Raw genomic sequence first — 27,045 nt, forward strand, 5'->3', positions numbered from 1 at the left:
AGAGCCACAATGAGAATATTGGGAGAGACAAGTTTTGATTGTTTTATTTAACCTAATATATCCAAAAAATATCATTTCAACATGTAGTCAACACAGAACCGAGGACAGATTGCACATGCTTTTTTGGTACCAAGTCTTTGAGGCCCTGTGCAGTTTTTCATCCCCTTGGGTCCAACATAAGATATGGCTCTTCCTAATCCAGAGCACCCTGCCTTTGTCACAAAGACCTACCCACTAGGGCCAGTGGAGCAGGCAAGGTGGGTCAATTACAACTTCTTGTCATGCAGAGCCTGTCAGGCCCAGGCTTGAGGATAGGATATCATCCAAGCAGATGACAGAAACCATGCTCTGCATTGTGCCTGAGGGCAAGACTGTGAGATAAGGTTGAGGTCAGGGTCCCTGGATGACCCTGGGCTAGCTGAAGTACTCCTCAAGAGTTGCAAACCACTGCCCATCACAGACAGCAGCTACTGTTTATAGAGGTACCACTTGCACTTGTTTTATCATGATGCTGAGTGCCCAACTCTCCAGAAGGCAGAGTCCTAGGTAGAGAGAGGAGTCTCCCATACCCAGACTCAACAATATACTTAGTCCATCTCCTCATGGAAGGAAGAGCCTCTCCCCTGGAGGGATGACAACTGGGAGGCAGCAGTTGCCAGAGACACTGAACTACCTTTACAGTGTCCTGGGAAGGAAACTCAGAAGGTGACTGCTGGATGTTGGGTCTAGCTTGGTCCAGTGGAACCAACTTTGACAATCCAGGGTTTGGAGGTGAGGCTCCTTGGCTCTGGTGCTCACAGGTCCATCTTAGGGCTACCCTTGGATGGCCAGGTCCTGGGAGGCTCCTGCCCAAGGATGCAGTTACAGTGCAGTTACAAGCAAAGCTACTATGGACATCAGGATCCTAAGTGCTGCAGGAAGACCTGCCTTCCAGCTGTGGTCCACAGTACCATGACCCCCAGTTCTGAAAGCTAGGAGCAGATGTAGGTAAATCCAGTTTCAATCTTCATGTGCAGCCTTCCAGCCCCAGTCACAGAACCAGTCTCTCCATCTTCTGGACAAAGAATGGGATGGCACATGTGGGTTTCCCAACAGTCTGTTCCAGGCTGCATAGCTCCTCATGCCCTTGCTGCTGAAGCTCTTGGCTGGTGTGGGCATTACAACCACAGCATAGGTGCTCAGAGTCAGAGAAGAAACAGCAATAGGTAGTAGCTCATGTCTGCCTGTCTGTCTCTCTCACACACATACACTTACACACACACCAGCTTCTATTGGCTCTGAGAAGTGAGCCACATGGGGTGCAATTGCACACATTTCATCCTTGGAGAAGGAACCCAGGAGAAGGGCAAGTCCAAGGGGTTGGAGGGGTCAGGGAACAAGGAAAGTGCTGATGATGTAAACCCACTGCCCAAGACAAAGGATCTGGCCCCCACACCAGTCAGGCCCAGGGAGGGCATTTGCTCCTGCTGTTGCACTGCCCAGAGGGCTAGGCTTTGGCTGAGACCAGGGACCCTGGGAGGAGGTGCAGAGGGGCTCAGGTACCACTGCACAAGGGTGGAGCCAACCCTCACGTCTGGGCCAGTGAAAGCTCTTCAAGGCCTCCCTTCCCTAGGCGGTATCTTGCCAGATCCTTTCTGGTCACCAGGCCGACCACCTGCAGAAACAACACCAGAGCACTTCTGCTCCATATGATGGCATATTCTATATACCAGTCAGTGTTAAGTATGTGTGCAACAACAGGATAGATCCCAAGGTTCACTGTCCTGTGACAGACAGGACCCAATGTCCACCCGCAACCTAGCAGGGATACTGGAAACAGAGTGTGAACCAGCTCCAGCACTCTCCAGCAGGACAGCGAGCAGCCTCACCTGATTGTGGTTGTCTACTACCACTAGGTGCCTCAGGCCCAGAGCCCGGAACAACTTGAACACTCGAGGAAGAGACGCCTCCTGCAAAGTAGTTAATTGCCTTTAGCCCCCTTTCACCCCACTGTAGAAAGAGAATCAACTCCCAAACCAGGAATTTCCATGATCCTGAGCTGCCCCTTCCCCTCCATGCCTGATGCTAAGCCCCTACGTGCTGCTAGTGGGGTTCTCAAGGCTCACTGCTACTTGAAGCCCCAATTCTCTCAGGCTGTCCCTGATAAATTCTGGTCAGATGGCCCATCTCAGGCAGCAACCCCCACTTGCACCATCTCTGAAGGCCTCCTCTCTACCTGGCAGCAGTTACTCCACAAGATTCCAGGAGCTCCTTACCTTTTCAAAGTGTACAAAGCATCTAGCTTGGGCCCTGGAGGTCATCCATACCCCAGGCCTGCCCCCAACTCCTTTGGGTCAATAAGTACCTGGGGCACTGTGTAAGGAGAGGGGTTCATGAATTCAGAAAGGTCCATAGTGCACTCCCGCTCATCCTGGGATACATGGATGGACTGGATTGGGGGGAAGCGAGGGTAGGCATCACGGAAGTCCTTCAGCCTCAGCCGCCGCTGCACCAGACCCATGTTGGACCTTTCCACAAACACCTGCAGGCAGCAGCCAGTTGTGTATCTGCCACTGTGAAGGATGCTGCCCAGGATACCCCCACCCATGGACTGCTAGGCATACCTTGTGCTTCAGGAGCACGATGAGCTGGGAGCGCAGGATCAAGCCTTGGAGCCTGGCGGGCTGCAGGAGAGAAAAGAGAGGCCTTGAGACTGCAGTGGGAAAATCTGGCCAGATTCCCCAATGGCCCATAGGTGCTGTTTAATAGTCACCTCTAAGCACAGGCCTTGAAATGGGCATCTCTCATACACAATCACACAATCGTGCTAATAGCTAAGTATCTGAGACAGGGCTAACCCTGTCTGCAGAGCATGGAAGCCAGCTGCTGAGAATGCAATCAACAGGTAGCAAGACATAAGCCAAGTATGTTTCTCACATTTCTTTCAAGCCACCAGGGCTAATGCTCAACACATCCCAGCAGAGTAAGAATTGGGCAAGGGGGTAAACATTAGCTGGGCTCACATCTCATTGGCACCTCCTGATAGAGGTCACAACACCATGACTGACAAGTCCAGTACAGTCAGAACTACACAAGGCCTGGACTGTGGGGACAGGCCAGCTAAGAAAAGGATTTTACTTTTTTTTGTAACACAATATTTCCTGTTCATGGGCTGGAGAGATGGATCAGTGGTTAAGAGCACTTGTTGCTTTGCAGAGGACCTTGGCTTGATCCTAAGCACCCACTCAGTAGCTCACAAGCATCTCTAATGCTGATTCCATGGGGAGCTAATGCCCTTTTCCAGCCTTTGTAGGCACCAGGCATGCAGGTGGTATACATGCAGGCAAAACACATAAATAGGATAAAAAGAAATCTTTTTATTTTTTTAAAAAAAAGGTTTCTTGGGCCAGGTGTTGGTGACGCATGCCTTTTAATCCAGCACTCAGGAGGCAGAGGCAGGCAGATCTCTGTGAGTTCTAAGGCCAGCCTGGTCTTCAAAGAGAATTCCAGGACAGTCTCTAAACCTACAGACAAATCCTGTCTCGAGAAACCAAAATAAAAAAGGTATCTTGTTCAGGTGAACTACATGATGAACTTCCCCAACATATGTTGCTCACGGGCATAAAATAAAAAGGAACTTATACTCAGAAAGGTACCCACAGTACCTGGGTGTCTCCCACATCCTCCACCACGGGGAACCCATTGTGATTGGATGCTGTGTCACTTAGGACATCCACGATGACGCCAACCTTCTCTCTCCGTCTCAGGCAGGTCACAGGTGTGCTCATTACTTCCCTGCCAAGAGGCCCAACCCAAGGATACTAATTCAGTAACACTCATACCACATACTATCAAGGTACTCTTGTATCATGTTAATACTTAATTGACAGACATGAAGCTGTCAGACTTGGGACCCCAAGAACCCCATTTCCATGCTATAAACTAAGCTAGGCACTGGGAGACCAGTCATGGGCCAGCTACAGTGGGAACACTGGTACCTGGGCTCTCCACAGGCATTCAGGGTTTTTCCAATACACATCCACCCACAGCACCCAGGAACCTGAGAGTTTAGCAAGCCAACTGGCCATACCTGGCAGTGAGGGAGTGTGAGGTGACAGGGGCCTCCCAGTGCAGGAAGGGCACGCTTTGCAGCTGGATGTGCATGTCATAGAGGCCCTGGGTACAGAGGCATGATTCAGGACACTGCCCAGGGGTTCTCAAGGCACACTGCCTCCCTCAGTGCCCCACCACTGCCCCATTCCTGAGGAAGGGCATAAGGGAGCGGCTCAATGGGCCTACTTCCTTGTGCAGCTGCTGCAGGCCCCTCAAACCCCAGTGTCAGGCTACAAGGTCAGCATCCAGGGTAAGCAGAAGACAAACCATTCCTCTCATGCTGCATACCTCAATGAAGACATCACCCACAATCTTAGCAGTCATCAGCACCAGCATGATGGGAAAGCCGTAAGTCACATTGCTGGTGGCCTCCATCATGATGACTGTCAGGCTAAGAGTCATTCTCACGATCCCACCTGTGGGGATAAACATAAGGACCTATCCCTCTAAACACAGGATCCCCAGCTCTGCTACGTCTATAGTTTTTAGTTTTTTGTTTTTTTTTTAACCCACCCATCTTTCAGACCCCAGAAGCAAGGAAGGTTACTGCAGGACCCTGACTACTGCCATCTGGCCATGCTATGGGGCTGATGACCTCACCTGCCTCACTTTCTATTTTGTTCACATGAATGGCAAAGGCCAACCTTGGTAGAACTCATAATGGGTGGGCAGGGTACAAGTGAGACCCACTCACCAAACAGGGCAAGAGCTGGGGCTTACCAAGCTGAGCAGCAGCTCCCATCAGGGCGTATTTACCCGGGTCTGCCCAGATCTGTGGGAGGCAACATGGCTGAGTATCAGAGGTAGTGGCAATCCTTTACCCAAATCTGCCAGAGTATACTAATGAAGATGCTATAATTGGGCCTACTGATCCACATACAGGAGTGAATTTCATGGCTCACATGCAGAACATTCTACTCCAGTGCTTTCTGTTACAACCTGTGAGTTAACACTCCAGCTAGATGTGCCTTGTATAGGGATATGTATACAAACTCTATCTACCACCTGCCCACACCTATGAATTCAGAAGGCTGTACTTGCTTTGTGCTGAGGAATGTACATGAAGGAAGACAGCAAGGCAAAAGTATGCACAAGGTGCCACTGCCCATGCAGACACACTGGATCACCCAAGGGAAGACATTCAGCTGTGTAAAAAAGATTTTAGGACATGCTACAACAGGGATGAACCAAGCAGACAACATACTCAGTTGGAGACATATGAGGGTGTACACTGTGTACCCTAGGAAATGTTGGCAACAGATGAGCCCAGAGACAGCAAGGAAGCTAGAGGCCACGAGACAGGGGAAGGGAAAATGGGAGCAAATGCGAATAGCAGTAAGGTTCCTTTCTAGGTGGAGAGGGAGCTCTGGAGCTGGAAGTGAGAGTTGCACAATGCTAAGCTAATGTCACTGAACTGTTTATGTTCAAAGCAATCATTCTTATGAATCACATCTCAGAAGACAGAACTCAACCAAAGGAGATCTAGACAGATACCTGAGCCTGAGGACAGGGGAGGGACATGTATACGCTTCCTGTTGTTATCCCTTCTGTAATTTGTTCATCTTATCCAAATGATTTAAACAAGAAAACATACACAGATTAAAACCCCAAATTCTACCAGCAGTTGGCGAGAGGAAGGGCAGACCTACATGCAGGTCAATGCTAGATGGACCTGGGCTCTTTTCCCCTTATATTCTCTCTCATTTTCCCAACATGTCTCCACAGTTATGTGATATGGCCACTTGACAGTGTTAGAACTTTTGTCTACCTGCACTAAGTACCCGAATCTCACCTACTGTGGTCCCTAGGGCCACCAGAACACTTGAGCAGTGGAGCTCTGGCATGCCTCCCCCAACTCACCGCTGCCCCTGTGAGGTAGGACAGGGAAATGCCAAAGAGTCGGCCCCAGGCAGCTCCAATGAGCAGAGATGGGATGAAGACACCAGCAGATACTGTGAGGCCATAGGTCCAGCAGGCCAGAAAGAAGTAGACCAGGGTGAACAGGCCTAGTGTCATAGGATTGTAGGAGCCTAGGGAAAAGGAAGGCCATTGAACTGTAGCTGGAACTCAAGTCTACACAGGGATGTCCTGCCAGCCAACCCTGAGAACCAGGCCACCAAAGCCCAGATTCCCAGTGGTCCCCAGAAAGCACTGTGTTCTCAGCTGCTCCGGGAGAAAGGTAGGTTCCTAGAGTCAGAAGTAATGGTGAGAAGTGCAGTAAGGGCCCACCCAGGCCCCATGTCAGCACCAAACTCCAAACAACAGCTTGATGTGCCTTGTCCTATATGAAAGCCCTCATCTGGGAGTAAGAGGAAGCCTATGCTCCTGAGAGCAGCAGCAGACTTCCAACTCAGCTGGACTCACAACTGGTGTGACTTCACATATGGCAGCTGCACTAGGACACCTTCCCTGAGCCTGAGCATGGTCATGGTCTGAGCCTGGGATCCCTATAACAGTTAGCAGTTCAGGGAAAACACCAGGGTTGAGAGGTGATCAAGGTGTGTCCTGTTGGGCCCCCAAACCACTGTGGGCTACTGTAATTCAGTGGTCAAACTCCAAGACCTGGGAGGTATGTCCTTCCTAGACAAATGCTGAGGTTATATTTGTGGGTGAGAAACCAGAGAAGCAAGGCTGAACAGAGAGGAATGAAGAACCACAGTGGCCTATGTGAAGACCAGGGTAGGGGAAAGCACCATCAGTCTGTGCGGCTAAGAGCACCGTGGCATAGATTACTGAGGTACACTGGGCAGGTCAGTAAGAGCAGAGATCCATGTGTGGAAGGACATTGGCTTATTCTGTGCCAAATTTATCTATTAACTTTCATGATCCTTTCCTATGGACAGCCCCCCAAACAGGGAAGTCCCCAGTAGCCTTATGACAGGAAATGGTGGTAGACGCTTATCCCCCTGGGTAGGGTGGATGGCATGGTTAACTTCAGTTATCAATTTGATACACTTGTGAGGTGGGAACTAAGAAACTGCCTCCATCAGATTGGCATGCTTGTGGGAGCATTTTCTTGCTTACTAATTGAAGTGGGAGGATCCAAAACACTGTGGGCAGTATGTCCCTGGGTGAGTGGGCCAGGCCTGTATGAGGAAGGGGGCTGAGCAAGCAAAAAGCAGTGTTCCTCCATGGTCTTTGCTTCAGTTTCTGCCTCAGCTTCCCTCAAAGATGGACTGTAATCTGTAAGCTAAATAAACCCATTCCTTCACAAGTTGGTTTGGTCAGTATTTTATCACTGACAGCAACAGAAAGCAAACTAGAACAGAAGGGGAGGAGCCAGAGACACATGCCTAAGGCTGCTAGCTCTGCTTGGACATGGTGGGTAGGGCTTGGCTGAGCCCACAAAGGCCTGGGCATGAAGTCACCAGGCTAGGTTTTCTTCTGGTGAAAGACAGAGGTGACTCAGACAACTGTCCTTAGGAAGAAAGGAGAAGGTGAGGAGCCCAGTCAGTACCTTTCCAGATGCTCGGCCACCAGGTACCCCACAGAACCATGTAACCCCATGTTCCCAACTCTGCGATGTTGGTTCCTGAACTCCAACAGACCTCACCATACCAGAGGTGACTCCTTAGCCCAGGGCAGTGAACTCTAAGCCAAGAACTTGCCCACTGTCCTTAAGTCTCAGCCATGCTGACTGTACATACCTGGAGGGTCATGGAAAAGGCTGACAACACTCTTCTCTGGAGTGTTAAAGAAGGCTGCAGCCATGGAGTTGTACTCGCCATCTGCACAGAAGAGCTGTGGAGTTGAGAGAAAGGACAGAGGGAGAGATGCCACAGAGCAGATTCTGTGCTGTGCTCACATACTGAGTCTGGAGAGCACCAGACAGATCTGGGCTCAGAACACAGAGCCCAAGTGTAAATTCAGCTAAGGCTTCAATGGTAGGACCACCTCTCTGGGAGATGGAGATCTGTCCCTGCTATTCAGAAGAAACGGAAACCTAGGAGCTTCACAAGCAATGCCTCAGAATCAACGGTTGAACACTGGCCCTGGGAACCAGTAGGCCCAGTCTCTCAAATGAGTGCCATTTACTACATGGAGGGACCCGACACAACATTCGTTGGCTTAAGGAGATAGGCAGCTCCTGTTTGGGGGCTATTATGAGCTGCTACAAGTATCACTATAAGGTTTCTGTACAGTTACAGGTATGTACTTCTATAATCTAAACCAAGCCCCATTCTAAAACTCTCTCCAGGTGTCTGGAAATGACTATGGTGAGATCAGTCTAGTACCACCACCCATTCCCCAGGCACCTAAAAGACAGCCTCAGATTACCATGGGACCCTACACTACAGAACAATCCTAAGGCCTACTAGCATTGTTACCACTGGGAAAAAACATTCAGGAGAGCTGGTCCTGTCATAGGGCCAACCCAAGACTTATGCCTACCTGGAGCGGGTAGGACATGGAGCTCCCCTGCAGGGGTTGGCAATCTCGAGATGAGTAAATCAAGACGAATGCAACTGTGGCTGTGACAGCAGCCACCAGCATGGCTTCAATCACTTGGAGGCAGGGCCGGTGGATGTACCTAGAGACCAAAAGCCAGGGTGGACTTTGCTGCATGATCAAGAAGAGTAGCCTCACCTGCCTTGCCTCTGGCAGTTGCCATAACAACCTGACCCAGCACCCATTGATGAGAGGACAAAACAACACAGGTTTAATTATCAATCAGCCTAGACTCCTGGGGTTATCTTTCTCCTTATGGCTATAGACTTCTCAGTAACAACACACCCTTCTACACTACCACAGTAGCTTAGTCCAGTACAAAAACCCAGAAGACATTCAGCGTCTTCCCAAATTTGATTGCTTCTCTTCTAATAAAAGGGCTGGCACCCCAGGCAGAAGGCAGGCAGTAGCTAACTCACCAAGGACGTCCCGCTCTGTGACAAATTTTCTCTGCTAACTTTCACAGACCTCAGGACCTGAGGAATGTCTCTCAGGGGACATTCTCTTCAGCCTCTGAAGCTCCTCCTGCCTCTCCCCCACTCCACTTGTCCCTTTCCCCCAGGCCACACATCATTGACTTGCTCTGAGAGCTAAGCTGGGTAAAACTTCAGAAAACGACACTAACAAGGCCATTACATCGTCCATTTCCTGTGCCCAGTGGGACTGCACTGTCTATCTGGCACACAAAAAGGGATTCCTTCTCACCTGATTCGAAACATGGTTAGCCAGTAATTCAAGGCATTGAACACAGCTCCAAGAATACCACCTGTAACCAGAAAAGAGACAGAAGTTAGTTTCACAAGGAGGACAGTGGAGGCCCCCAGAAGTGGGACGCCCTGGTGAGAGTGCACTGTCAGATGGCTCCCCAGGCATTACCACTAAGGCTGCTCTGCCTTCCACTCCACTCAGCTTCTTACAGAGCAGTATGAACTGAACATGGGAGAAAAGAAAAGAACAAAAAAAAAAAAAAAAAAAAAAAAAAAAAAGAAAGAAAGAAAGAAAAAGAAAAAGAAATCTGGGAGGAAAACCAAAAGGGAACTCTGAACCACTTCAGGCCCTGAGTATTTTGGATAAGGAGTCCTCACTCTGTTAATGTTGTAAATGTTGTAAAGTCGTCCCCCGTCGTCCTCCCCCCCCCCCCCGCCCCGCCCCGGGAATCTCATTCCAGGGCTGAAGCTTTGCCACAGTAGAATTAAAGCTCTGGGTTCTTTCTAAGTTGCCCACTCCTGCACACATCTTCATAAGATCTCTATCAAGACAGTGCCTAGAGGTGAGGAGTGGAGATCTTCACAGCACCACTCTGGAGCTGGGAGTTCATCCTCCCCAACACAGGTTGACTCTGGTCCATGCTACAGGGAGGGGCCCTTACCCACCACACCCATGGCGATGAAGACAGGAATCTCATGGATGGTGTAGGCCATTTTCTGTACAGAGGGGGAAAAAACAAAGGTTTTAAGAAGTTGCTGCTTAAATTACAGGACTGGGCAGGAACTATGGCTACAGGCACCGAGCCTTCTAGCACTTTTGTACAGAATCAAAGAAGTACCATAGGTCTTCTTTGAGATCTTATGGCCCTTCATGGCTGAGCTTATGCCTGGGTAGCTTTTGCAGCCTGGTACTTAGCACTGGAGCCATCTCACACTGTAGCTGTGGTACACTCAAATCCCTGAGGGAGCAGATCCCTGTACACACTCCCAGAGCACTACAGGGTCCTCAAACCATCAAGAATTCAACATCCCTACCAAGAACTAGACTTCCCCAAAGCCATATTCAAATCTTAGCCAACAGGGCTCTGAGATGGCACCAGAAAAGGCAAGGTGGAACAAGTTACCTCTGAGTCAAATCTTCCAAAATTTATGAGGCCTGGGCTGGACAGGTCCCACATGTTTCCATGGTAGATGCTCAGAACAAAATTCAGTGTAAAGGTGGAAATCATGGAAGCAAAGAACTGTGGCAAAGAGAAACCAGAGCCTTAGAGACCTGTCTGAGACACCTAGCACCCTCAGAGCCCTGCCCAGCCCACTCAGTACTCAATGTCCTTAGAGCTACCCAAAACCCTCAAAGGCACATTTGGCCCACCAGGCTCTAAGAGTTATATAGAACACTTTCATCTGAATGCCAGAGCCAGACACGGAGACTGGGACTTTTGGTCATTTGGAAAGTTGTGTGTCTGGATACCTCATCTAAGACAAAATGAAGGAGGCTGGAATCAAGTGGGGCTGGGTCTACTGCTTGGCTGGGCAAAGGTGGCATAATTGCTCTATAGACAAGCTAATGAAGGATATAAGAGAAGGTAGTGTTTCTGAGGTCCCCAGTACCAAAAACACCTAGCACAGGTATAGAGCTACTGGACCCACTGGGGGATTCTACAATACAAAATATAAAAGGATGACTGACTATGAAGAGTTCTCAAGGGAGAGAGAAGCATGATTGCCTTCTTCAGATACTTACAATTCTCCACGTAAGGAACTGATTCCAGAAGGATGCACCTTCTTCCAGGCTGAACAGGACCCCACCTAGAAAGCAAGTGGCAGGACTAAAGTGCCACCTAAGCCATAGGGCGGTCTACTCACTGCCAATGCCCAACAGAGGCCTCAGGGCATTAAGACATGACACAAGGAAACTGCACAGCTGGTGGCTATAAGGCACTGTCCATACCCTTGCCTGGCACTTGTCTACAAACATCAGAACTATGCCTACAATAAAGACCTGCTTCCCCATCCTGGCCAACCATGAAGCACCCAAGGACATAGTCAGATGAGGTGGAACTGGCTCCTTACCCACAGGGGCTCCAAATGCAGCAGACACTCCAGCTGCAGCTCCAGCTGAGACAAAGTCCCGCTTCTCTGTGTCTCTGCGGAAGTATTCAAAGATCTGAAAGACAAAGATGGAGGACGTTAGGGAGGCTCTGAAGGGTCACTTATCACAGGAAGGGAAGTTGGAAAACAGGTCCCACCAAAGGGACCAAAGAGGATGTAAGAGGCAGGGACCCTTTTTCTAATAATCACAACATTATAATCATAGCAGTGGCTACTGGATTCAGAGAACAATATGACAGATAGTGAAGAAAACAGGAAGGCTAGGGGTGCCCATGTACCCACAGCTGAGAACATAACCACAGAATTCCATTTGTGACAGTAACCCAACTTCTTAACACATGCAAGAAGTCTATGAACTTCTTGTTCCAGTTCTACCTTAATAACGGGAGAAAATCCAATGAGTGGAAAAATCTAAACTTATTCTTGATTTTTACAAAGGATTGTTCAGCCAGGCTTAGTGGTCCATCCTTGGCATCTCAGCTCCCAGAAGCCTTGAGACAGGATCCTAAGTTCAAGGCCAGCCTGAGTTATACAGTGACTATTTCAAAAGATGGTTATAGGCTTATCAATATAGAAGTTTAGTATAATGCCCATCTTATTGCTGTTAACAGTAAGAAACATGACAAAATGGTACTATGTGTCTGAGTAGTCATTTAAAGCTCTGACCTCCCTCAAGTGACTGTTCCTCTGAGAAGCTGGTCAGAGCTCTAGATCCTTTTCAACATAATCATACTAACATATAACACCAGAATCCTAGGGACTGACCACGGAGAAGCCACATGGTCTGTAACCACCTGGACTGGGAGGTTGTCCTTAGAGTCAGCAATGGGGACAGCAACTGGATATTAAGGGAGACCCAGAGATCTAGAGAAGACTGCATAGGCAGATGACCAGCTGAGATACACCCATGACTCCCCAGTCCACATGTGTGTATGGAAAGACTCACCTTGAAATCTCGCTTAAGTGACGTTGACCTTCCCTGTGAAATCCCAGCAGCGATCACTGAACCCGAGTGGATCATTGGCCCTTCCTGGGAGCACAAAGCAATAAGTACTCAGAGGCCATGCTTGGGTCTTGGTGTGCTCCCAAAGACAGAAACTCAGACTCAGGAGGAACTCACTCATTCTGTTGTTACCTTTCCCACAGCTAGTCCCCCTACCACAGACAGAATCACACCGGACACCTTGATCACCAGCGTCTGGAAACAAGGAAGATGCAGAGTTTGAATAAACATGCTGTACACGTGCCTGAGCCCCAGAGGCCCAAGAAAAGCCAGCACCGGTGATGAGTGCTCACTTGAGTACTCACTCTCATCATCCACTCACACCACAAATGCTAGGGCAGCATTCAGGACTCCTGTTCCATAACCCGTTGGGGGATCTAGTGTCCATATCTCTACAGGGTCCTGAGGGAGGGGCTCAACCTACCTACAACTATGCCTTTGCTTTAGGCCCAGCACAGCTTTATCATGGAGACAACTACTAGCTGGGACTGACAGCATGGCCTCCATCTGATGAACACACAGGTGTTTCCCCTGGAGACATTAGCACCCACTCCATGGACACCCCAGTATTCCTCCCCACATCAGGCCAGGAACCATGAAGATGGGGGCTGAGAGACTGTGGCTCCCCTGATATACTGCCCCTGGTGCAGGGAGGAGGGGGATATTGGGAAGAACATCATATTCAGTGCACGCTAAACCTAGCCTGTTAGCCAAAGGTATTTAGCAAAATGTTCCAGAGTGCTCCACAAAGTCTAGTATGGATAACAGTCGGTGCTATGTCCAGAAGCATCATGTCTACCCTATTCTACAGCAGAGTAGCAGCACAGGTCTCTTGCTTTCCAGAGTGTGACCACACTGCCTTTCTTTGGCTATCGGGCCCCAGGCCTGGGAGCACTACAAAGAAGCCATGGGAATACATCAAAGGAGGCCAATGCTCACCTGCCTTCTAAGATAGGGACAGGAGACAGTATCTAGCCAGACTTGGGCAAAAAGGCTAATCATGCAAAAACAACCAATAATGAGACTGTGTGGACAACTGCTCAGCCTCTGTGGCATTAGGATGCTGGTAATATTACATAACACAAGCATGAGAGATAACTCTGAAAATAGGGAAAGAAAGGCAAGCCATCTTCCACCCTAGCTAGGTCTCTCTGGCTCTGAAATACTCAAGGCCATACAGTTCTAAGTTAATACATGTTCTGCATGACTGCAATCACAACATTCATATTCCTGCACTACTTACTGAAGACAAAGATCAGTTTTGCTACTTTCAGATGTACAATCTGTTGCTGTAAACACAGCTTGTACCAGGTATGGGTCAAACAAAGACAGACTTAACTAAACCAGCAGAAATTCTACACCCTGCCCCATATCACACCTCACCTTAAGTCGCACCACGTGAGGGATCTTCACCCCATTGAGGAAGCACTTGATCTGGGGGATTCCGCTGCCAGCAGCAACTGGCTGGAAAGACAGAGGTGCCACTGAGCAGGTGGAGTAAGGGGATGCAGCCTCTACAACCACAAGAAACATGGGGGGCAGGTGTGGAGAAGGGCTTCATGTCAGGGAAGTAGAGGCCCCTCCCTACCGCAGCCCAGAATGGAGTGAGCCCTAAGAGAAAACCTGGTGGGCATGTGTAAAGGGCCAAGTGTAGAGTCTAGTGTTCATGTATCCCCAAGTGAGTTAGAGGAGGATGGACAAGACACTCATCATGTTCCAAGCACCAACTAGAACTTCCTAATATATGGGACAGCTGCTATGTAGCCACACAGAAGGTCTGGATGCTGTCTGTTCCTTCTCTTATCACCCCACTGAAAGGAAAAAGAGCGTAGAGGGACCTAGAGAAGGGAGTACTCCTGGGAGCCTTGGAATAAAGATGCATTTTGGAAGGACTATCTGTGGGATGGGAGTACAGTCTCCTTGGGGAATGTCTGGTCCTGCTGCCCCTCTGCATGGATACTTGCGTGAGCTGCACAAACTCCTGAGAACTTGCAGGCCCTAGAATACCCCATTGTCTAGCTATGTAAAGGCCCTGACAGACCTAGCTCTAACTATATGTAAGTATGGGGTAGACACGGTATATCTATGGTCTGGGTATGAATTAGGTGGCCAAGGGATGAGGTGTGGGTTGTACTGGTGGGTTAAATATGGTACCACTAGGAGCCAAGCTGAGGAAGCCCCAGGGTATTTTCTGTTTTGAGTATTTCCAATCTGTACCACACTGTGGTTCTCTCTGGCAGAAACCCTCCATCCTCACAAGCTAACAGGGCCCAGGGTGGGTAAGCTAGAGGGGCCCATCCATTCACCGAGACACACAGTGGCTTTACCTCTATGAAGGCCACAATCACAGACCCCACAAGCACGAAGGCAGAGTTCAGCGTGGCCCACAGCAGGAGGGAGAAGGACAGGCCGCCCTTCTCTGTGAACTTGTCGATGTCTCAGGGATTGTCAAGGACAGGCACTGGTACCCTGGAGCACACATCTGCCCTGCTGGTCCCACTATTATGGCCAGTCCATTTGGCCCAGATCATCTCATGACCTGGGCCAGTACAACCACTGACAAGCTAGCAGGCTACGGTGCTAAGTAGACAACTTGGAGACACCTCACAGTCTGACTTTGACTACACCACCCATATGGTGAGATGTGTGTGTGTATAGTGGGGTTAGTCTTTATGGAGCCAGGCCTGCTCTATTCTTTACTGCCTGCCTGTGAAGGCACATACTTGGGTTCTGCTACTGGACCCTCACCCCATGTGCCCCATGCTGAGAATCTCTGGAGGATACTGTCCTTGATGAGTTTGTACTTGAGGCCTGCTAGGTTCTCCACTACTATGTCAATGAAGCAGGCTACCAGGCCTGTGAGGATTCCAATGAGGGCACAGATAACCCATCGCTTGATCTCCACCGTCCGGAAAGCCTAGACAGGGATGGGAAACATGGTGCAGTCAAAGGAGGGCACTGCAGCTGGTACTTGCTGTGCACTGCTCTGGTGTTGGCAGATTCAAGGGCTGCCACCCCACACAGTGCAAAGTTCAGCTCTCAGCCCAAATCTGCTAACAAAAGCCTCCAACAAATGTTTCAATGAGCACTGAGGGCCACAGGAAGTCACAAGGACGTAAACAATATTCCCTACAAATTCACCCCTAGCTACTAACATTTCTGCCATCTGCAGAAGAGCTTTATTGGCCAAGATGATTTTAGCCCTCCCTTGCAGTTTCCAGTATCTGGGGCCAGGTGTCACATGTTTGGAGCCCCACCCTCCACACACAAACCATGAAACTGTGGCAGTAGAACCCAGAGGCTCGGGGGAGAAAAGAGAGGGAGATAGAACAGGGATACTGCCTGGCCCAATATGCCAGCACCCAGGTGAACTAGCCACAAGCCCAACGTGCTTACTGTGTGGTTGATTCGTCTCTCCTCTTCCAGAAAGAGCTGGTTCTCGCTATTGTCATAGTCCAGGCTCTGCACAGACCAGGGCACAAGGTGCTTGATTAATGACCCAGAGACCAGGGCTGGAAAGGGTAGGGATTGAGCTCAGGGAGGACGGGGAACCCACCTCATACTTGAGGGAGAGGAGCTTCTCGTTGTGTGGAATCTCCTTGGGGAAGGTGTGAGGAGGATCCACTTCCTGTGTGAGAAAAAAGCAGTCCCATGCTCTTTGGGAATAGAAACAAGGAGAAGAAAAGGGGCTGAGTCTCAAATCCCATAGTTCATCATGATCTGACACCCAAGACTGGGAAGTCACAAGAAACCTACAACCACCGTCCCCTGAGATATGGGGCCCTGCAAACACCATAGGTTTATTTCAGGAGTAAAGCTTTTTGAGACTGGGCCTCTTTGTGTAGCCCTGGCTGTTCTTGAACTCACAGATCTACCTGTCTCTGCCTCCCAAGTGCTGGGATTAAAGGCATGTGTCACCACTGCCAGGCCACAGACCATTTCATAAACATAGAAAAAGGATTATAAACACTCAACAAAGCTGGGTGTGGTGGAGCACACCAAGAATCCTAGCACATACGAAACAGATAAAAGAGGTTTGGAAATTCAGGGTCAACTTGAGTTATGTAGCAAGGCAAATAAATGAATAAGTAACAATAAGAACAGAGGCAGCTAAATGACAGAGTGCCTGCCTAGCAGGCACAGGCTCTAGATTCCATCCCCAAGTCTATAAAAACAAAAGCACTAAAGAAGAGAAAATAGGGTTCTGCAGCAATGATAGAGGTTGTTGAATATTTGCTCTAGCAGAAGACCCAAGTTTGGTTTCTGGGTAGAGAAGCCTGTATCTCCTGTTCCGGGGGGGAGCCAATACCTCTGGCCTCGAAGACATGTGAGAACATTATGCATCACTGCCCACAGGGACAAGTAAAACAACAGAAGGCAGAACCAAAGACAAGCAAATTCCAGGGAAGAGAAGTGGCTCAGGAAACATTCCCATGTTTTTTTGTTTTTTTAATTTATTATTTATTTATTATGTGTATGCATGTGTGTCTGTATGTTGCCATGTGTATGTTAGTACAAGTACTTATGGAGGCCAAAAGAGGATGCTGGATCTCTGTGAACTAGGAGTACAGACAGTTGTGGGCTATCTGACATAGACACTGGGATCTCAGCTCTGGTCCTCAATAAGAGCACTATGCTCTCCTAGTCCTTGGAGAACTTGTTTTGGGGATGCCAGAATCCATCCCATGGTCAGTCATCATACCTGAGGACTCCTCATTCCTCTGAGACACACCTCACCTGGACATCTTCACACTAAGCTCACTCCTGCCAAAGGTCTCTGTGCTCCATGGCCTCCCTGACACAGTGCTTCTGCCCACCTCTTCACACCTGAAGCTGCTGGTCACTTGACCTCAGAGATCACATCCATATTCTGTAAGGGAGTCCTGTTATCTGCTGACCATGCAACCCTTCCACTTTCCTTCACTAAAGTCAGATCAGTGGGAGCAGGGAACATTATATAACTCACTGCGTCCAGAAGCTCATCATCCAGCTCCACGTTGTTCATCTGTCCAATTCGGAAAAATGCAGAATGAGACTAAAAACAGAAGAGAGGCCATGAGTGCACCAGATGAGGGAAGTAGAATACTACTCATTTTCATCCTCACCCTTACACCCTGCCTTAGGTGTTAGAACCCTGGTCTGCTCTCAACATGCACAGCCAGTCCCTGAGAAGGCTAGCATGGAACAGAAAGCCCAGTTTCCCTCATCTTAGTGCACCATCCCATCTGTTCCATTATGAAAGGAAACATGACCATGCACCAGGGCCAAGGGCTACTGGACGTGTCCAAGAAAGCCAGTGTCCACAGCCATGAAGCTATGGTTCCTCCCCTGCTTACCACTTCTACAAAGCCTAGTCCAGTTTCTCTAGGCCTCTGTCTGCTTCAAGCATGCTAATGCAGCCCTCCCAAGCAGAAATTGTAACAAGGTAGAGTGGGTCCTTGTAGTGGTGCAGCTTGGTGTAGCCAGTACCCTTTTTTAGGACATTTTCCTGATTGTGAGCCTCCCAATCTGGCTAAATTCACGCCTGCCCAATAAAGTTGTAGGCAGAGTGGTACCTATGCCCAATTTCAACTATTTCCTGGGTATTTACCAGAATGCTGGTGAAGGGGGCTACAGGGAATGCTAACTTCTAAGCTGGGCAGGAGTCATGTGGCCCTCCATTCACTGTGTTAAAAAGCAAAGTATCTATGATGGAAACCAAGTGTGGAAGACAGAGGGAATGCCAAGGACAACCCATCAGCTTATGTACTAGAATTGTCCCTGGAGCTATCTTCTGGAAACACCGAGGCAGCTGTATACCTAGCCTCATTGTTTCCTGTTCCCAAGACTCTTATCAAGGTTCATTAGGACCCCAAGCATTTACATTTTTATTATTGTTGTTACTACTGCTACTATTGCTTTTTTGAGACAGCATTTCTCTATGTAGTCCTGGCTGTCCTGGAACCTACTATGTAGACCAGACTGGTCTCAAATTCAGAGATTTACCTACCTCTGCCTCCCAAGTGCTGGATTAAAGATATGTTGCACCAAAGTTCGCTTTAGCTAGTGACACTTGGCAAGTTGTACCAAGAAGCTACATTTAAGCAGGCCACCCTCTATGCTTTATTGGGGACAGTCAATTCTGAGGGCCACCATGAACAGGATTAACAGCATAGTATCCTGGTTACATTTGAACTTCCTATGAAGGAATGTATGTAAGAACTACCAAGCACATTTAAAATATTGCATGGAATACACATTAAAAGTTACTAGTTTTCAGAGACACAGAGATGGCCCAATTGTTAAAAGCACTTGCTGCTTTTGCAGAGGATCAGGGTTCAGTTCTTGAATGGTAAGTCTATTTTCAGAGGAGTCAACACCATGTAAGTAAAATTAAATAAAGTTTTAAAGAAATTTAGGTTGCTCATTTTCCTGTAATACACAGGCATCCTCTATTTTTATTTATTTATTTTTAATAACAAGGTTTCTCTGTGTAGCCCTTGCTCTCCTGGTCACTCTGCAAACCGGGCTGGCTTCAAACTCACAGAGATCTGCCTGCCTCTGCCTCCCAAGTGCTGGGATTAAAGGCATGCACCAGCACTGCCAGGTAAGTGTCCTCTATTTCACCCAGCAGTTATTATAGTATGACATTTATACCCAGGACACCTCTAATGAACTATAAGCCACCAAAGCTTCATGCAGAGTACATGCATGATTCCACTCACACAAGTAGGTGCCAAACTTATCTGAGGTACTGTAATGGGTAACATGGTAACAGTAAGGAGTGTGAGAGGTTTTGGGGGACAGTAGCCAACTATGATGGGGGTATATTAGCTCTTGAGGCTGTTACACCCAAACTGGGAGGGTGAAAACAACAGAATGTTCTCTCACAGAGTGCTGGAGAACAAAAATGTAAAATTCAGGTATGGTAGGGCCTTGATCCCTCCAGAGACTCCAGGAAGTCCTTCCTACTCCTTGGGCTCTTGATGGCTCCAGCCTCTGCCAGATCCACAGGGCCATTCCAGGATGACTTCACTTTAATAGTGACACTTGCAAAAATTTTTTGTTTCCACAAGAGGTCCTACTCATAGGGTATCATGGTTAGAAAGTGGATATATCTTTGGGAAGGAATCAGTATTTACAACATAATGTTTTTTTGTTGTCTGTCTCCATCTGTCTGTCTGTCTCTCTTTCTGTTGATTATTTTGTAGCCTTGGCTGGCCTGGAACTCACTCTATAGATCAGGCTGGCCTCAAACTCACTTACCTCTGCCTCCTGAGTGCTGAGATTGAAGTTGTGCTACACCACAATGTTAATGTGATTTCCAGAGTGTGGTTCACATTGAAATCATGAAGGACTGTGCATGTAAATGGCAGTACAAGTATCAACAACAAAGTGTGCATGTTTCTTTTCAAAAGTTTTGGAACTGCTGGTTATGGTGGTACACACCGGTAAGATGTGCTGAAGAAGGCAGAGACAGGAGGGGAGCCTGGGTTACACATTTTGGGGGCTGGAGAGATGGCTCATTGGTTAAGTGCATGGCTGTTCTTCCAGAGGACCCGAATTCTCAGCACCCATGAGGCAGTTTACAACTGTCTGTAACTACAGGTTCAGGAGATCTGACACTTTTACATAGATATACATGCAGGCAAACTAGCAACACACATAGAAGTTTTGTGACAAATAGTGTCTTAAACCGCTAAGCTCAGAAAAAGGGCTGGTACAATCCATAGCCTGTTGGTCAGTGTCTGGCCCAGAAACGAAGCTGTTGTACACCGGTGAACTCTTCTCAAGAGTTTTTCGGTGCTGTCACAGCCTCCAGGTCAATCTGTATACAGAGGTGCATGTGACAGGCACAGTCCATAAGACTCTTGGTGTGTCACTCACCAGGGAACCCATTCACCCCCTTAGGGAAATTCCTCTACATGCTGAGTGACCAGGCAGAAAACATGGACAATGAAGTAGGGGCTGAAAGGCACAGCAGAGAGAAGGGTAGGTGGCCAGTCTATTTTATCTATCACTGATGAGCTAGACAGCCAAAGGCCATCAACAATTGTTTCACTATTCCACAGGTGCCAAGAGTCAGAAGCAAAGGCCTAAGAAAATGAAACCTCAACAGTTTAACAGGATAATGGGAAAGGTGCTGGCTATGCATCACATGACAGCACTTGCTTACATGATATCCTCGACCCCAGACTTGGTAAGCAGTGGCCGAAATCCATACAGCAGCAAGCAGGACCCAAAAACCAGGTGAAGGCTGACAGAGCAATGTGTTACAGCAGAACAACCCACAGACCACAGTGGGGTGCAGGTGCCTGGTCCTCCTTTGCAGGGGCTTAGAATTGTGCATGACTAAGGAGTGGAACGACAGAAGTTCCCAAGGATCTAGACACACTGCACAACTGGTAAACGCAGTGCTCTGGTACTGAGCCACAATTAATTACTCAACACACTGCCCTAGAAGGAACTGCATGAGAACACAGGCCTGCTCAGGACTAGTTTTGCAACTTCTGGAAATCTATAATTATTTCAAAGTTACATTAAACAAAAATTCCCACATACCAAAAGACTAAAAAGGTAACTTTCAAAACAGAACATAAATGCAAATCATAGTATTTGAGAATGGCTGACAGGCAGAAAACTACAAATTACACAAATACATAAAAGGTGACATGAGCAAAGCTCTGAGCGACTGGACATGCACGCACATGTGTACATACATACATAAATACATGCAGGCCAGCCTGGTCTACATAGTGTGTTCCAGGCCTATCAGAGCTATATGTTGTGATATTCTGCCTCTGCTCACTCACCATCTCCCAAAAGTTCTAGGTTAAGGTCATCCTCAGTTACAAAGCTGTTTGAGGCCAGCCTCCCTAGTGTGGTTACATACATAAAGACAGAAAATAACAGGTGGTGGCCAGGGGCTGAAGGAGGAAAAAAAGGAAGAAAACTCTGGGTACACTTTCAGTTTTACAAGGTGAAAGAATTCTAGAAACTAATTGCCCAATATTAAGAACTTACCAGATGGAAGCTGGGTGATGGTGGCACACACTTTTAACCCCAGCACTCAGGAGACAGAGACAGGAGGCTCTCTGTGAGCTGAGGCAAGTACCAGGACAGCCAGGGCTACAGAGAAAAACCCTGTCTCAAAAACAAAAACAAAAACAGAAGCAATTTTAAAAAAGAAAGAAAAGAAAAAGAATATACCAGAGGGGTGGTGCTATAACTGTAATGTATAATGCTAGATATAGAGGTTGGGGAAGGAGTATCAAAAATTAAAAGCCTGGGCCTATTGGACAAAGACCTCTCTCCTCCTGAGCCTGATGACCTGAGTTTAATCCCCCGAATCCATATGGTGAAGAAAAGACACAACTCCAAGTTATCCTGATTTCCACATATCTACTATGGCATACACGTGGGGATACACACACTTTCAAAATAAATAAATAAATAATGCTTACAGCTGGCCTCAACTACACAGAGAGTTCAAGACCACCCTGAGCCACATATACACTATACCAATACTCTGACCCAACATAAAAATAAAAACTTGTCGGGTGGTGGCGGCGCAAGTCTTTGATTCCCAACACTTGAGAGACAGAAGCAGGAAGATCTCTGAGTTTGAGTCTAGCTTTGTCTACAGAACAAGTTTCAAGACAGCCAGGGCTACAGGGAAAAACCCTGTCTCAGAAATAAAAACAAAAAATAACTAAAAGAAGTGGGCAGGGTAGAGTACCTGTCTAGTACACAGGAAGCCTGGGGTTCAGTCTCCATTATAGGGTGAATGAGTAAGAATAGTGAATGACATGGGGAGGGCATAGGCTCTGCTCCAAATGATGTGATAGACTTTGAAGACCCTCCCTGGGGAGCAGAAAGGAGATGAGATAGGAAGTTGGTGGGGCATGCGGGAGGAGGAGGAGAAGGAGAAGGAACTGGGATTGATATGTAAAAAAAGCTTTTTCTAATTTTTTTTTTTGAAGGAAAGAATATAAAAACCAAAAAGAAAAAAAAAGGGAAAAAAATAGTATATGAACCTAGACAGCACATTCATGTTATGTGCTCTTCCTACAAATACATACGTATGTCTGGAGAGGTGGCTCAGAGGTTAAGAGCACTCACTTACTGCTCTTCTAGAGGTCCTGAGTTCAATCCCCAGCAACCATATGGTGGCTCACAGCCATTTGTAATGAAATCTGATGCCCTCTTCTGGCCTGTACAAAATAAATAGGTCTTTAAAAAAGAAAGAATACCCAAATACATACGTATATAGGTATGAATACACAAACACACACATTTTATTTGACAGAGGAGGACAACCACTGAAGTATGCCATCATGCCATCCTCCAGTCTCAGGGGAACCTGAGCTGGAAAACATCACTTCATAGCTGGGGACACCCTATTTTTGTATTTTTTAACACTTTTTTGAGACAGGGTCTCTTTACTTAGCCTTGGATGTCCTGGAACTCACTCTGTAAATCAGGTTGGTCTCAAACTCAGAAATCTGCCGGCCTCTGCCTTCAGAGTGATAGGATTAGAGGCGTGCCCCACCATCTACAACCATATATATATATTTTTAAGTTGCTCACTGTTACACACTACCAGCTCTACACCCTCACTTCCTTGAGCAGCTGCCAGGTGCCAGGCTCCAATGTTAAGCACCAAATTGCTACAATGGGGACATTAAAAAAAAGAAAGAAAGAAAAAGCAGTTTATACAGCCAGTACAAATGTGACAAAGGTGACAGAAAATGGGGAAGAGAGACCTACAACAAGCAGAGCAGCCAGAGCAGGGAGGAGAGGGCCACAGGGGCAGACTTGGGGGTGGATATATGGTCCTGTATGGCTGCTCCAAGTTGCCAGGACCCTGTCCTTCAGCTCTCTACACTCTCTTGGGCTAAGGCTTGCTTATGAGGCGCGAGAGGACAAATTCCTAAGGCTGTGAACCAACAGCTCTCACCAGAAGATAGCAAGGCCCAAGGGTCACTGGAGATTAGAGGACCCTTCCCTGAAGCTCTGCAATAGCCCCTCAGGCCATAGTCTGTGGTGTCAAGTTACCAGGGCAGAATACAGTCCCACACTCACCTGAGGTCCTCCTCTGTTGAGGGAGGGGGTGTCTCCGGTGGTAATTCTAAAACCTGGCTTGTAAAACTGCCCTGCATTTAAAGAGACTGCGAATATACACTACCACCTTGCCACCACCATTTGCTCTAGGATCAAACAGCCTTACAAAATACTCTACTTCCCATTGTCCACACACATGACCATGACTTGCCGGATGACCTCACCCTCTCTCTGTTCCATTATCACCCCACACCTAGGAAAAGGACCAAAGCCTTGGCCTCCAGGTAGTCCTGCAGGGCCCGAGCTTTAAAAGGGGTCCCAGCCTGTCCTACCCATAACAAGTACTTCATTGCTTGGCCTGCTTCTGCCTAACTAAGGTGGCAACAAAGACACCACCCAACCCTGGAGATGCTGTATGTAACAAAGCCCAGAGGTCCAGAAGGTAGCCAGGATAAGAAGCTCATGTTCAGTGAGTGCCCAGGGTCACCCCATTGTGTCTCCCTTTTTATTCCAAAAGGGTACTGACTCTGGATTAGCTCATAGACTCTTGCTGCAGTACCAGGACACACCACATCTGACTATGAGCTTGCCTATTATCCAGAGCAGACTTTCACTGAGTAAAGCAGCACCAAGAAATCACTCAGCTGAAGAGGGGGCCATGGACAAATGTCAAGGGCAAAGATGAGTTTCTTTTAGTTTGACAGGGTTTTTTTTTTGGGGGGGGGGCTTGCTTGTTTTAAGACAGAGTCTCATCTAGGTCATCAGCGACCTTCAACTTCTGATCCTCCTGCCTTCATCACTTGCATGCTGGAATTACAGCTATTTGCTACACACCCAGTTTTATATGGCACTGGTGCTGGGGACGGAACCCAGGACATCACTGATGCTGGGCAAGCATTCTTCATATCCAGACCTTGCTGTTAATGACTAGTATCTACAGAGAGCCTGTTTTCTAACAGGCTTGCTCAGGGTTATACATTCACTAAGTTTTTACAGATGAGAAAACTGGCACAAGCAGGCCTCAGATCCTGCTTGAAATTCTGCCTGGTCTGGTGACCACTGCAAAGGATTCCCAACCTGTAGCCAGTGCCTGTTCAACTTGCCTAAGCAGGGCAAGGATACCTTAGCATTTGACCCCCAGCTTCCTGCATGTTTCTCCTAGACCTACGCCAAACTCGAAATCAATTAACATGCCTGAACAGAACTGCCACACCCTGCATCATATTCCAAACTACTGTAGCATTCTAAACATCTCTCTTTGTCCTGAGCTTGTCTGAGGACCTTGCACTATTCACATAGGGCACAAAAGTGCTCTTTGCACCTACACACCTATAGGGCTCCTCACATAGAACCAGCAAGGAGCTGGGCCCGTTTCCAGAGGGAAGGAAGCTGTCTTATGCACCTTAATGCACACACACCTCGGAACCCACAATGGAGCAGGTGCATAATTACTTTTTTTGAGTTGTTAAACAGCAGCCAATCAATTGTATTAACCAAAATTTTAAAAGCAATAGTGGTATTTAGGGGAAAAGATCAATTCTTTCTTTGGAAACCAACTTAGGTCTATTTGCAAAGAAAAGCAAAACCAAACAAATAACAACAAAACCCAACTGTGTCATTTTCCACTCTTTTCCTCTCTTTTTTTTTTTAAAAAATTTATTTATTTTTATTTTATGTGCATTGGTGTTTTGCCTGTTGGTATGTCTGTGTGAGGATATCAGATTTTGGAGCTATAGATAGTTAGCTGCCATGTGGGTGCTGGGAATTGAACCCAGGTCCTCTGGAAGAGCAGCCAGTGCTCTTTACCACTGGGCCATCTCTCCAGCCCTCCAGTCTTTTCCTTTCTTAAAACCAGTTTACAACATATGGTTACTTTCTTTTTGGGGGGGAAAGGAGAAGGGAGGGAGAGAGAGGAGGGAAGGAGGGAGAAAAGGAGAGAGAGAGAGAGAAGTGAAGGAGAGGAGAGGGTGGTCAGATCCCTGAAATTAGAGTAACAGATGGTTGAGTCACTGGACCTGGGTGCTAGGACCTGAACATGGGTCTTCTGCAAGAGCAGCATACACTCTTAGCCACTGAGCAATATCTTCAGCCCCCAAGGTTACTTTCTTTACAACAGGGATAACAAATCACACCTCCCAGAAACACACTGATACAGCCCTACCACTCTACTTCAGATACTGCAGCAGACCAGATTTACAGGCAGATATCACTTCAAAGGGAGCTGAGCTGCCTCCCAGCAACAAGGAACTGACTTTGACTTGCATTGTCTGATGCACATTCAAGAGTCTAGAAAAACCTAAATGTAAGTTTTGATTAAAAAAAAAAAAAACAAAAAAAACAAAAACAGCCTGTTCTTACGTTCTTCCTAGCCTTTAAAATGGTAGGAGGGTTTGTTAGACAACTCTAAAATCAGGAGAGGTGGTAAAAGGTAAAAACCGGTTATAAACAGATTAACATCAAGAGATTCACATAAACACCTGACTCAAAGTTAATACAATGCACACAGGTAGGAGAGCCAAAGGCATGCAAGTAATCAAACCAGTAAGCCTTTTGAAATATTAAGCATTTAAAGGCACAAACTGTGTTTTGAGAGATGAGCACACTATGGCCTCTGACTTGTTGCTTATCACGTCTGGCTGGACATTCCAAATTCAAATTCAATTAGGTAGTAAGAGAAAATGGGTGATAAAACTTGTCATTGCAATTATGTCCCATACGTCTGGAATTCCTTCTGTGAATAAGGAGACAGACACTTTCACTAAGAACGCAATTCTGCCATTTAAACTGTGAAATCTGCCAGGTGTGTAGTTCAGGCCTTGAGAAAATGGGGCAGGATCATGAATTCACGGCCAGCCTGGGGAGCATATCAGAGGTCGTATGTTTACCTAGTAGTATGTGTAAACCCAGGGCCGGACCCTCACCACGAAGAGTACAATCAAGAAAACAAAAACAGCAAAGAAGGTTAAAAATCCTATGATCTCTTGCTGAAAAGCTAATGACGATTAATGACTGCTGGAGGAGAGAATATCCCTTTCTCTAATGGTGTAGCCACTGGGACTAGACTGGAAGAAGGGGTTCAAAGGGAAAGAAAGGAAGAGGGTAATGGGTGAGAAACTGTCAAAAATAAAAGTCTTCCGGGAGTCAACAACAACAACAACAATAATAATAGAGGAAACCGCTGTGGCCTTCCCCTGGGTCCCTCCGGCGCACCGAGGACCGGCGCAGCGAACGCAGCGGCCACAGCTCCGGCCCGCGGGCCTCACCTGGCGCGCGGCTGGCCCCGCCCCGTTCAGCAGCGGCGTCTCCTCGTCAGGCTGCCCAGTCCTTCGAAGCAGCGGCGCCGTCTCCTCATCATCCCGGTCTCGGCCGGACCAAGACACCTTCTTGGAGACGTTGGCCATGGTCCACCGAGGACCAAACTCAGCAAGAACAGCCTGCCGTCGGTCCGGCAGCGTTCCCGTGACGCGCGCCGGGACTCACGTGATCCACCATTCGGTGCCCACGTGACTAACGATGGTGGCCGGAGAGATCAGAGAACGCAGGGTCTCCTGGGAGTTGTGGTTCACTAGTCCTTGCAGCCCAGGCTAGACATCTTAAGAGCGATTATCAGTCAATATCTTCACTGAAATCAGTGACCCA

The 27,045-nt window shown here is 47.8% G+C and overlaps 1 protein-coding gene across 5 annotated transcripts; it reads right to left on the reverse strand.

Moving 5' to 3' along the window:
- Window positions 1-28: 28 nt before the first annotated feature.
- On the reverse strand, window positions 29-26,896 carry Clcn7 (chloride voltage-gated channel 7). Of its 5 annotated transcripts, XM_051181124.1 has the most exons (25): window positions 26,670-26,895; window positions 17,330-17,398; window positions 15,920-15,991; window positions 15,760-15,825; window positions 15,148-15,280; window positions 14,691-14,800; window positions 13,747-13,827; window positions 12,496-12,558; window positions 12,307-12,390; window positions 11,322-11,415; window positions 10,993-11,057; window positions 10,373-10,489; window positions 9,911-9,965; window positions 9,247-9,307; window positions 8,485-8,623; window positions 7,740-7,833; window positions 5,953-6,122; window positions 4,813-4,864; window positions 4,381-4,508; window positions 4,070-4,155; window positions 3,645-3,774; window positions 2,604-2,663; window positions 2,345-2,521; window positions 1,869-1,949; window positions 29-1,654 (listed from the first exon to the last, which is right to left on the reverse strand). In XM_051181124.1, exons 1-25 carry the CDS (start codon window positions 26,805-26,807, stop codon window positions 1,568-1,570), a joined length of 2,412 nt encoding a protein of 803 aa, XP_051037081.1. In that variant the 5' UTR covers window positions 26,808-26,895; the 3' UTR covers window positions 29-1,567. The 5 variants fall into 5 exon arrangements, with proteins under 5 accessions (XP_051037081.1, XP_051037082.1, XP_051037080.1 ...); XM_051181125.1 differs by lacking the exon at window positions 1,869-1,949; XM_051181123.1 differs by lacking the exon at window positions 29-1,654 and having other exon boundaries at window positions 1,704-1,949; window positions 26,670-26,896.
- Window positions 26,897-27,045: the final 149 nt, after the last annotated feature.

Source organism: Phodopus roborovskii, unplaced genomic scaffold (assembly GCF_943737965.1).
Source record: "Phodopus roborovskii unplaced genomic scaffold, PHOROB, whole genome shotgun sequence".
Classification (NCBI taxonomy): Eukaryota; Metazoa; Chordata; class Mammalia; order Rodentia; family Cricetidae; genus Phodopus; species Phodopus roborovskii.